At 38.7% G+C, this 12,327-nt stretch overlaps 1 protein-coding gene across 1 annotated transcript in view; it reads right to left on the bottom strand.

The window, feature by feature from the left end:
- si:ch211-163l21.10 (basal body-orientation factor 1) overlaps window positions 1-12,327 on the bottom strand; it is a 43,044-nt gene that overhangs the window by 5,860 nt on the left and 24,857 nt on the right. Inside the window, exons 5-8 of the mRNA XM_028821298.2 lie at window positions 11,111-11,191; window positions 9,869-9,939; window positions 6,459-6,603; window positions 1,598-2,091 (exon numbers count right to left, since the gene is read on the bottom strand). Coding sequence (XP_028677131.1) covers window positions 1,598-2,091; window positions 6,459-6,603; window positions 9,869-9,939; window positions 11,111-11,191 — 791 coding nt within the window. The remainder of the gene's footprint in view (window positions 1-1,597; window positions 2,092-6,458; window positions 6,604-9,868; window positions 9,940-11,110; window positions 11,192-12,327) is intronic.

Below are 12,327 nucleotides of genomic sequence, written 5' to 3'. Positions count from 1 at the left end.
GTGTCTAGATTCTGGATGGAGGTATTTTTGACCATTCTTCCATACAAAATCTCTCCAGTTCAGTTCAATTTGATGGCTGCCGAGCATGGACAGCCTGCTTCAAATCATCCCATAGATTTTCAATGATATTCAAGTCAGGGGACTGTGATGGCCATTCCAGAACATTGTACTTCTCCCTATGCATGAATGCCTTTGTAGATGTCAAACTGTGTTTTGGGTCATTGTCTTGTTGGAATATCCAACCCCTGCGTAACTTATTATTAGCATTATCCTGAAGAATTTGTTGATATTGGGTTGAATTGATCTGACCCTCGACTTTAACAAGAGCCCCAGTCCCTGAACTAGCCACACAGCCCCACAGTCCCACAGCATGATGGAACCTCCACCAAATTTGACAGTAGGTAGCAGGTGTTTTTCTTAGAATGCGGTGTTCTTCTTCTGCCATGCAAAACGCTTTTTGTTATGACCAAATAACTCAATTTTTGTTTCATCAGTCCAAAGTACTTTGTTCCAGAATGAATCTGGCTTGTCTAAATGAGCATTTGCATACAACAAGCGACTCTGTTTGTGGCGTGAGTGCAGAAAGGGCTTCTTTCTCATCACCCTGCCATACAGATGTTCTTTGTGCAAATTGCGCTGCATTGTAGAACGATGTACAGATACACCATCTGCTGCAAGATGTTCTTGCAGGTCTTTGGAGGTGATCTGTGGGTTGTCTATAACCATTCTCACAATCCTGTGCATTTGTCGCTCCTGTATTTTTCTTGGCCTGCCAGACCTGCTGGGTTTAACAGCAACTGTGCCTGTGGCCTTCCATTTCCTAATTACATTCCTTACAGTTGAAACTAACAGTTTAAACCTCTGAGATAGCTTTTTGTAGCCTTCCCCTCAACCATGATACTGAACAATCTTTGTTTTCAGATCTTTTGAGAGTTGCTTTGAGGATCCCATGCTGTCCCTCTTCAGAGGAGAGTCAAAGGGAAGCACAACTTGCAATTGACCAACTTAAATACCTTTTCTCATGATTGGACACACCTGTCTAAGAAGTTCAAGGCTTAACCAGCTAATCCAACCAATTTGGTGTTGCAAGTAATCAGTATTGAGCAGTTACATGCATTCAAATCAGCAAAATTACAAGGGCACCCACATTTTTGCACAGCCAGTTTTTCACATTTGATTTAATTTCATACAACTAAATACTGCTTCACTAAAAATCTTTGTTCGGAAAACACCCCAGTACTCAGATGTTCCTAGGAAATGAAAGACATACCACTGTTATCTTTTTTGTTGAAAGTTGAGTAAATTATTATGTAGGCTGAGAGGGGTTCCCAAAGTTTTTCATATGACTACAGTATAATGTGTGCGCAAGGTGAAGGATAAGGAGTGTGTCATCACCTCAGCCCACCATGTTGCACTGAAGGCTTGGATATGTTTTCTGGTGATTTTTCTAAGAACGCTGAGATATACTGACGTACAAAAAAGAAATGTAAGACCTGAGAAGAAGTGTAAATTATTGTCACATAACTACTGACCTGGTCTTAAACTGGAAGACGGAAACTAAAGAGATGCAAATGAGAATATCTAAGCAAAATCATACCACTTATCAGCTTCTTCCAAGTCATGGTAGACACTGTTGGTGCTCTGCTCATTTTTGGTAAAGGTTCTAATTCTGGGATACTCTTCTTGCCCATTCCGTGCCATCTGCATCTTTCTCTGATAGGCATCCTGGGCTGCCTGTTTGTACTGTGCCCTGCTGGCTGTGATTTCCTGCCTTACGTGGTCCAGCGCTTGCAAGAAAAATTGCTCCACTTGGGTGCGCTGATCTAGAATATTCTTTGCAAGTAATTTCACCCGATTCATCTCCTTGTCCTTCATTTGGAGGAGTTTCTGAAGTTTTTCCATTTCAGATCGGCCTACTTCTGTTGTGACGTGAGCCTGCTTCACAGTTAGCTGCTTCTCTGTCTCAAACTCGCAAGCTATGTGGCCAAGGGCTTGCTCCAGACTTGACACTTTTTTCTGCAATTCGAGAATCTCCTCCTTCTGTCGTTTTACCTGAGCAATCTTCTCTTGCATAAGTAGGTCATTGGTTACCTTCAAAGACATAATACGAGCTAATGAGTATTCGTTACATTTCAAATAAGGTTTTTAAAAATGGGTTGAGCTAAATGGGAGGAGGAGCGTTCACTGTTGCTGACTCACAGCTCTAACATTTTGGACTTTATTGACACATTTGATTTCCATCTGTGTAGATTTTGAATACTCTCCATGTGTCCCATATTCTAAAGACACAGACATTAAGTTAAGTTGTGATTGTAAAGGTGTGTGTGTGTGCATGAGTAAGCTGTGTGATGTTCTGGTGCTGTTTGGCACCTTATGTTACCAGGACAGGACTTCAAACCCAAAACTGCTATACTGAGCTGGATTAAGTAGGTTTCAAAATGTTAATTTTTTTGGAAAGGGTTAGGAGTAAAATTAAGGGAAAGAAAGGCACCTGAAATTTTCCTGTTGTCATATTTGAATCTGCAGCCTTACAGCTCCAGGAGAATCGGTTCAAAATACCAGGCCAGGCACTGTCTATATGAAGTCAGCATGTTCTCTCCTGTAAAAACTTTTCTCCTAATTTTCCTCCCATATCAGAAACATATATAGTCTAGATCAGGGGTCTCCAACACATCCCTCGCGAGCTACCGGTAGCTTGCAACCCTTTTCCAAGTAGCTCGCCAAAGGGTTAGTGAATCCTACATAAATTTGAAAACTTGATTAGTCAAATTAGGGGTGGGCGATCTTTGCAAAAAATCATATCACGATCCACAGTCTGAATTGTAATCTATTTTTTCAATGTCACATACACTTATGAGAATATCCTGACTCAAACTCATCAAGACCTAAGTAACAGTTTATTTGAAATATCAAACAAAGTTGAATTCAATTGTTCTCTTGTTCGCTAGCTAAGCGGAGTTAAGGAACATGCCCTGAAGCTGGCGAGTGAGTGACGACGGCCACTCCCCTCGGCCTGAGGTGTGTTTCTTGGATTCACGCAAATAAATCGGCACCGCAAGTGAACTATGATACATAGTGCGATGAGAGAAGTCACAAAATCAACTGGAATGTTCAACCCAATCTAAATCCGTTAAGTAGTTCTCTTGTGAAAAGCGGACAGACAGACAGACATTGGATGTTATGTCTTCTTATATAATACGCTACCGTGGCCGTTCGTTTGTCTGTACAGGATTTTTAATTGCCTGTAGCTCACAAACTCTTTGAACTATTGACCTGAAATTTGGTACACATATACTATGTGATGTCTATTATCCGCTTTCGGGGTGATGATTGACCTCCAAGGTCAAAGGCCAACCCAGGAAGGTCAAGGTCAAAAATCAAATAACCTGTAGCCTGAAATTTGGTACACATATACTAAGCTGAAACTCTGCACTACAGCTTTATATTAAAAGTGAAGAGTTTTGGAATTATTTCTCTTTTTATTATTATTTTATTGTAGAATCAACATTCGGCAGCGGCCACCAGGGAGGCCTTGCGGCGCACAAGTACATGTGCCGTTCTCATCCCTATCACCTTCACCGTCACTTCCTCTACCTCTTCATATCTTAAATAATTCTTGAGGCATATTGAAGACTTAAGTGCCAGCTTAAGTGAAAAATTAAGGAAAACGTACTAAGTAATTACAACACAAAAACTGATTAATCAGTTTTAACACAAAAAGATGCCAACGAAAGAAAAGAAGAAGCTGGCCGGTATGGTGGAGAATAGAAGAGCTGCTCAGGAAGCAGCAAGCGCATCAACCTCTGAGCAAACGAATGCTAAACATACAGAGAAAGAGTAGGAAAAATATGAAGAGTGCACTCAGCATTGACGACAGGCTGACGCAGAGCGAAAGAGAATTGCTGGAGCAACTGAGAGCAAAGAACAGACCATACAACAAAGACATGCCAAGACTGAGTGAAAGACAATCGCAAGAGCAAATGAGACTAAGGAAAAGGATAATCGACATCAGCAATCAGTGGTCAAACGTGTCAGAATTGCAAAGGTAAATGAGACAGAACAAAACACCATCCAGCGACAACAAAAAAAGACACTGATCACGTGAGAAAAGCTAGAACGCTCGCAGTGAAGTGTATTTACTGCACATTATTGTGCAGTGTGCCGTTACTGGTATCATATATAAGTAAACCTTCAAAATAATGTGCAGTTAAAGTCTCAACAGCATTCTCAGCATTTCCGGAGCTTAGTAGAGCCAGATAACTATAAGAATCTTCACCAAGCAGCTCTGAAAATGCCTGCTTTGTTTGGGTCTACATATCTCTGTGAGTCTGCCTTTTCTGACATGAACATCATGAAATCAAAGTTCAGAACAAGACTGACAGATGAACATTTAAATGACTCCAGAAGAGTGAACCTAAGTGGCTACACTCCACCATACACCTCTCTTGTTGACTCCATGCAGTGCCTGCCAGTCATCTGACTAACTAAATAACACATCACACATGCAGCTGGACATGTGAATAAAGTGAAACTGTGACATGGAACAAAATGACAAACGAATAAGTAATATCTGTGTATTTGTATTTGCATTGTTTTGTTTTGACAGCCTTCGTGTTTTAATTCACTAGTGTGAGATACGCTAGAAAATGCATACAGACATACAAAATGCACTTGCAGGTGAACTAAATATTTGTTGTAATATTTTAAAGCAAAATGTGAGTTGTGGACACAGACATTTTGCAAATGTTTAGGCAAAACAAGCTTATTCAGTTTGTTTGGGTTGAAATAAGCTATAAGAATAAACATTAGAAAACATGAATAGCTCTCGGCCATTTTCATTTTGTAAAAGTAGCTGTCAGGGGAAAAAGGTTGGAGACCCTTCGTCTAGATTAATTTGTAATTCTCATTTGTCCAAGTGTACAGTAGATGAGTATTCCCCAGGATATGCTGTCAGCTTGTCCAGACTTAGTCTCTGCCTTGCCTCCGGTGCTTTCAGCTCCCTTTGTGGACTGATAGATGGACACTCCTCATAGTACCTCTCTTACTAATAAAGCACTAGAAAATTGCATTTTAAGTTCCTGTTATATGTTGATTCAAAAATCTACTATAAGAATGACATTTTGGGACTGCAGTCTGCTATTTTCTATATCCCTGGTCCTCTTTAGCAGAAAGTGACCTCTCACTTCAAATGATCTTACTCTATGTGCTTACATCTTGCCTGAAGAAGGGGCCTGAGTTGCCTCGAAAGCTTGCATATTGTAATCTTTCTAGTTAGCCAATAAAAGGTGTCATTTTGCTTGGCTTTTCTCTACATTCATAATGGCTAACACGGTACAACACCCTAGTACTCTATGTGCTAAGCAAACTGTTTGGATAGTCATAATAAGCCCACGCAATCATAAGTTTCTTTTTTTTAGTGCTGGTTTGTGGTTTGCTGAAGCCAATCTCAGCAGTGCTGCATGCAAGTAAAGAGCTAACACCGGTCAAAACACCGACCTATTACAGGGCATGTACATGGTCAGTCGCACTTGCACTTGACCATTTTTGACTCACCGACACTAAGGGATGCAAATCAAAAATGTAGGTAAAAAATGTTAATAACATGTAAATTGTACACCGACTACGTATGGAACCCAAGTAATAATTATAATAATAATAATAATTCTTTACATTTATATAGCACTTTTCTCACTACTCAAAAGTGCTCTCTGCACAGGAAGGACCCGGGAAGCGAACCCACAATCTCCTTACTGCAAAGTAAATCTTCTCAGTTATGTATCCGTGGTATTAGGAAAACTCACCCAGCAACCTGACAGACGTGAACTGTGAGAGAGACACACCAAGACCCCGAGAATTCTAGGAGCATGGTGGTCCATGCAAAATGCACTCAGTCTACTCAAATCAAACAGACTCCAAGCTTTGTAGGGTGGGCATGCCACCACTGAGTTACAAGGCTGACATTTTTTTTATTTTATTGCATAAATGAAACTGCATTTGTAATGTAAATGGAGCAGGCGCTTCTCAGTTTTGGAAGAGTTTGTATAGGCCCATTTTTCCTCACTTGTGAGGGTTCAAATTAAAAATTAAGATTGTGAGGTTCTTTGTTAATACATGCATATTTTTGTCTTCACTTGTGATCTCTGTGTTATTTGGGAGAGGTTTGACTCCTTCAGATTTATTTGACTGTACCTTTCATCTGGCTTGGGAATGCCTGGGAATTCCTCAGGAAGAGCTGGAATCTGTACCTGGGGAACAGGGAAGTCTGGGCTGACCAGTGGCCTACTGCCACTGGGTTGAGAAAACGCTGAGATGAGATGAGAAGGCATGTTTAGGTCTTCAAAAATACATCAAAGGAGCATCTTCTGTGTAATATATTAAATATACTCCTTGCTAGTCTTTTCCATACTAAATTATATACTTTCATTATCGCCTTTTCAGTCCACTATTATTATTTATACCTTGTCCTGAAGAAGAAATTTATTTTCTTCTACAAGTGTCACTGTCATTTTCTTCATGTCCTCAGCTTCTTTCATGTGGTACCTCAGGGCTTCATTAAGTCTGACATTCTCCTTAAAGACAGAGCGGGTTGTATCGTCCAGCTGCCTGTGCAGAAGAAAACAGGAAACATCCTGCTGTTTAGTGTGCAAATGTGCCAGACCTCTGCCATACTCCCCACTGGCCTTTTATGTTGTACATTTGTTTTCAGTTTCTAACCATCACACTTTCATTTTGCTCGTTGGTAAACTACTTTTTGCCAGTGTCAAAAGGCACAAAAAAAACTGTTTTGGACATCTCGTCATTTTTTAAGGGACCTGTCTATTCGCTTTACTCTTTTTTTTCTCAATTAGCATTGTGGAGAGGCTGGAGTGTGTAACTGCTTGTAACAAATATTACTCAAAATCTGAGTGCATCTTTAAGGCAGATTAGTTTTAAATACTTTATCTTTAGAGAACTACACTGGTGATTTACCTCTGTATGTAAAAATGAGCTCCATCCATTATGGAATTTTTCTAAATCAGCCTAATCCATGTTTAGGGTATCTGGAGGTCAATCGAGCCAGCATTGAGCACAAGCTGGGAACCGGACCTGGATAGGATGCCCATCTGTTGCAAGGCACATCCTCCACAATCACCCACATATGTTACTTTATCTTACCAATTAACTACACACACACATTTTGGGATGTGGAAGGAAAACTAAATTACAAAAAAACAGGCCTGCAAAGATGAGTTTGGGGACGTGAAGTTTTGGAATTCAAACCCATTTTCCTGGGGATGTGAGGCAGCAATGGTATCCACCATGCCATAAACAACAATGTATGCTCACTTCATAATATACAGTATATAATATTTTACATTATTCTAAATTAATGTGTCATGCTTCCTTTTTCACAGTTCACCTAGGGCTCTGTTGACCATCCTGGCAGGGCGAGTTTGAACAGATTTTCAGTGTGGTGCTCTGCATATACAAAGGTACAGCAACACATTAAATAAACTGAGCAGACTAACACACACACTGCTCAAGTTGGAAACAGTACAGAACATTCTCAAGTGAGAAGAATAGGCCGGTAAGAAAGGTGTCAAGATAATGTCCCCATCTACAGTACAACTCTGTGAAGAGAAAATAAGAGAAGAACTGACTCCTGCTGTACCTTAGTGAGAGAAGCTCATGTTTAGGGGAAAACGGAAGTAGAAAAAGACACCAGAACATATAGAATAGGTCAGAATGGTGCACTCATAGGGCATAGACCGTGAAAACACCTTCCTGATGCAGCAGGTCTGAAAAAAAGAAAGAAAACCGCTGCGGTTATTACATTGTTGTCTTTCATTGTTGGATAGGTCATGCTATCATTACAGAGACATACTTGTCTGCATTTCTTTATAGAGATCAGTGCTGTAGTTTCCCGTAAAGCCAACTATATGCTGCATTCCCTTGTCTTGTTTATTTTATGGGCCTTTGTGAGTCCAAAGGCACCCCCCCAAATATTTAACATGGCATGCAAAACTGAACCACACCAACCACATGGACTCAAAGTGAAGGTGGGGTGGAGTGAAACCTAGCGTGGGAACCGGAGAGTTAGCTTGAAGAAGAGACAGCACTTGAGCATAAACCTTTGCTGCTTCTCTAAAAAAAAAAAAAAACAGTCACCATTCCGAAAAAGCTCATTTTAAATTCCATTCTTGTGAAAAATAGAAAGGTTGTCTGTTAACAGTACTAAGCATCTCTATACAACAAAGCTGAGCTTACACCAGTGATACTCGTAATGTAAATACTGTATAATGGTGTAGAGAGAAGTTCCTCAGATCCTAGGAGTGATCCCAGAGCACTTCACACAGAAGAGGGTGTGATCCAACATGGGTGATATTCTTGGTTTCAAACCCTTTTCTGTAACCACCGGACCACACAGCCTTCTTTCACTTAAAGAAATGAAGGGAAAGCCACAAATCTGGTTTTCAAAGCTTCAGCGCTGCAAAACTGTTTTTCAAGTGTAAAATTATATATGTGTAAAACATTTTTTTAACTATATAGCAAATGGCATCACAAGTACATTAATAGATTTAAACAGGAATAAACAGGCATAGTCGTCATGGCACCAGCAGCCTATAAGCATTTCAGTATTTATTTATGAAAACATTTATCCCTTAGGTGTGCTAACCACATAGAAATATTAAAAGGTTGGTTATTTATCCTGAAGTTATAAAAATGAGAAATACACTATTGTTGTTTCTACAGAAATAGAAGTAACGGAGAACTTGTGTTTGACTTAAAAAAGAGCAGGTAGCTGATGTAAATCAGTCAAAATCAATGTCTGTAAAGTTTAAATTCTTTAACAGGCCCACCATATTTAAAATCTCATAAGAACATTGGTAGTCCAGCCATCGTATCCTGGTATGTGAATTTAATATGGGATGGCAAAGTGAGGCAGAGGTTAGCATTGCTACCTTATGAATCAGATATCTTGGGTTTAAATCCCATGCCCAGTCATTGCCATTGTGGAGTTTGCACACTCTTCCCACATCTCCATAGGTTCTTCTTCGGGTTCTCCGGTTTTCCGCCCACATCCCAAGTGCTGGAGGTTAATTAGCTGCTCTAAAACAGGAGCCATATGAGTGCATGTGTATGCTCACAGATGGACGGGGTTGTCTCCTCTCTTGTACCCAAGGCAGCCAGGATAGTCTCTGGCCCTTGTGTAACCCTGAATTTGATTAAGCAGGATTAACAATGTATGAACAGACGTAACAAACATAAAGTAGCAACACTGACAGAGTACTGAACCAGTCTATAGCAGGAAAAATGGGCGATTTAGTGTCACCAGTTGAAAGGAGACCAAAACACTACAGATACGTACACTATTGTGTCACCTTTCTATTGCTGTTACTCATGATATTTTGCCATTATTAGTATTGCAATATTTGTTTCTGTGTTTTATTTCTTAATTATAGTTGCTCAAGCTTTGCCTAGTTTTCTTCGGGATGCAAGATAATACTTGTGTGCTGTTCTACATTGCATGAGCTCTGACAATTCCAGAAGATGAAAACTCAACACTCAAGCACTCAGACCTAGACTAGCCTCATATTACACAAGTATTTCTTTCTCCTAAATAAACCACAATGTTTTACAAGAACCATTTATTTCTGTCGATTCTTGTGCAATATTAATATGTGTGGGAATTCCTCTTCGGTTGTCTACCACATTTAAGTTTTAACATGCGAGTAGATGACTCTTCATATCAGTCTTGCCAGGTCTAGATGAGACATCAGATGATTGTTAAGACAAAGAACATTCTTATTGTGAGTTTGTTTTCCAACAGTGGAGAAATCTTTCAAAATCAAAAATATACTGCAATTGGAAAAACCTGAAAACTTACAGAATAGCCTCATTTTGAGCTTTCTCGGCCAGCTGGGCAATGTTCAGTTCAGTCTCTTTTTCCAAACGAAGCTACAAGATAAAGAGATAGTTAGAAAAGTGTTAAGTAGTTATTGATATATTATGTACATTATAATTCATCCATCCATTATCAATTTGATTTAATCTAGCGCAAGGACATATGGGGTCAGAGTCTGTCATGGAAGCGTCAGTCCATCTGTGGGCACACTCTAGCATACACCCACATTAACTCAGAAAAGGCAAAGTTTTAAATTTGACAAGCTACTCAAAAAGATTAACTTACATTGGCTTTAAATATATATATTTTTATACATACTTTTACTATTATTTACAGCAGACAGAAATTTGTGTTGTGCTATTTTCAAACTAAGTCAAACAAATAGGAGTCCAGTGTTCAGACAGCAGTAGTACTGTAATGTGGTGACAGTTACTACAGGTTATATTCTGGAAAATGTGGTGGAGACATCACAGCATATTTATTAAGGTGCTATCTGGACTCGAAGAACGGCAGTGTAGCAATCCTTTTCCCCAGTCTTCATTCTCGAATTCAAAATCCTCAGTAAACATTACATGCAAAATTAAGTGAGTATGAAGATTCTTCTAAAAAACACCCAAGGGTTTAGCTCTCAGCAAACAATATGTAACTGCACAAATGGTACGAAATATGAAGCACACAATAGATTTAGTCTATGGCATAACATTTAGTCAGCAAAAGAGTATTAGAGTGAAGACTGGGAAAAATTATTTTTATGATTTCAGTTCACTCGTTTGTAACCCATATGTTCAACTGTTTTGATGGATGCAACTATTAAAGAAAACATGTAAAAATAACTAGACAACTAAAATGGAGCCAGCACTTCATGCTCAACACCCTGAGAAAATTCACACAAGTACAGTAGTATGCAGTAAGTCTGTGTTTGTGTGAGTAAATTACTGTAAAATATTTACAGATTTGTGAAGATCCTGAATACTAGGTATCTCCAGTAGTGTGGCGATATTAAAATGGAAGCATTTTTAAACATAAACCTAACTTCAAATGAAATTAATACCTGCTTTTTATATAGAGTATCACGTGTAAATGACTTCACTAATTAAAGCCAACGTTTAAGTACAAAATATTTTTTATTAGAGCTTTGACAAACTAAAACCAAGCCATACTATAATATAGTTTTCAAAACATGGCACTGTAGTGTTATTTAAAGTTATATAATTATAGATTTACCTTTTCTGAGAAAAATTTATGTTCCATTCTTGCCAGATTTTCTCTGTGTTCTTTTTTTGCAACATACATATTTTCTCTTATCTGTAGAGGGATTGAAAGCATATTTAAAATGATACTGGAAAAGTCAGAAGTAGACAAAAACTCTACAGAGTGTTGATATTCTATGACTTTAACTAGCCTAAGAGCTTCTGAAGTTTGTGGAAATCACCCTGGCACTAAGGTAAAAGCCCTGTGTCAACCACTTGAAAATCTTCACCCACATAAAATATGGAAACAATGGAGTAGGCAATACAGTACTGCAATAGAATTGTTCCAGCTAAACAAAGACTTATCTCCTCACAGATTTTAAAATAATTAGATTGTTCATAGTTAAGCTATAGTGTGCAATAACTTTTATAATGAATTATTAAGAAATGGAGTATAATAATAAATAGATAATACTATCACAGGCAAACACATAGATCAACCATACATTGTAACCACAATAGAGAACTGTCTCCTTATGCCAAATTTAAATTAAGTATTGCAAAATACCACAGGTTGCACAGTATCTAAAAACAAAACCCATAGGTAGGGAAACATTCCTGGGGCTGTCTCTTCTTCTGGATTTTCCCACTGCCTGCCCAGTATTTGACTTTTTCATCAAAAATGTAAAGGAGACTACATGCGGTCCACTTTACAGGTAATTACATGTTTTGCTAAATGATAAATAAAATGCAATGTAGAACATTCTCAAAATCAGGCCAACCATACAATGTGTTGCAACAGTTGTGGTTCAAATATACAAACTGCTGAGGGACTTCAGATGCCAAATTCTGTAATATGATTTGAAGCCTTTTTAAGGTATATTTTATTTAAACTAGTTGGCTTCGCCTGCCAACCTCACCCCAGCCTGCGCTACGTGCCAGCTACTTCACGTCTCTGGATTTCACTTTTACCAAACAACAAATCTTTTATTTCTCACGGATACCCCTCTTCATTGGGAAGAAACAGTACTTTTCCCTGATGGCAACACGAATTAGATGATCTACAAGTCTCCAACTTAATGTTTAACTCCGAACAATATATTCGATCTCTTTTCGCTGTTCCGTTATTTCACTGAGTAATATTTTCCATTTGTTTGCGCTAATGCGATCTTTACTATCATATTTTTGAGAATTTCAAATTTTCGTACTTTCATTATCTCTATCCTGCTCTGCATGTGTATCGCACCAACG

The sequence above is a fragment of the Erpetoichthys calabaricus genome, chromosome 16 (genome assembly GCF_900747795.2).
Source record: "Erpetoichthys calabaricus chromosome 16, fErpCal1.3, whole genome shotgun sequence".
In the NCBI taxonomy this organism is placed as follows: domain Eukaryota; kingdom Metazoa; phylum Chordata; class Cladistia; order Polypteriformes; family Polypteridae; genus Erpetoichthys; species Erpetoichthys calabaricus.
Note: the sequence above shows the minus strand (reverse complement) of the source record. Positions and strands in the feature narration are given on the sequence as shown.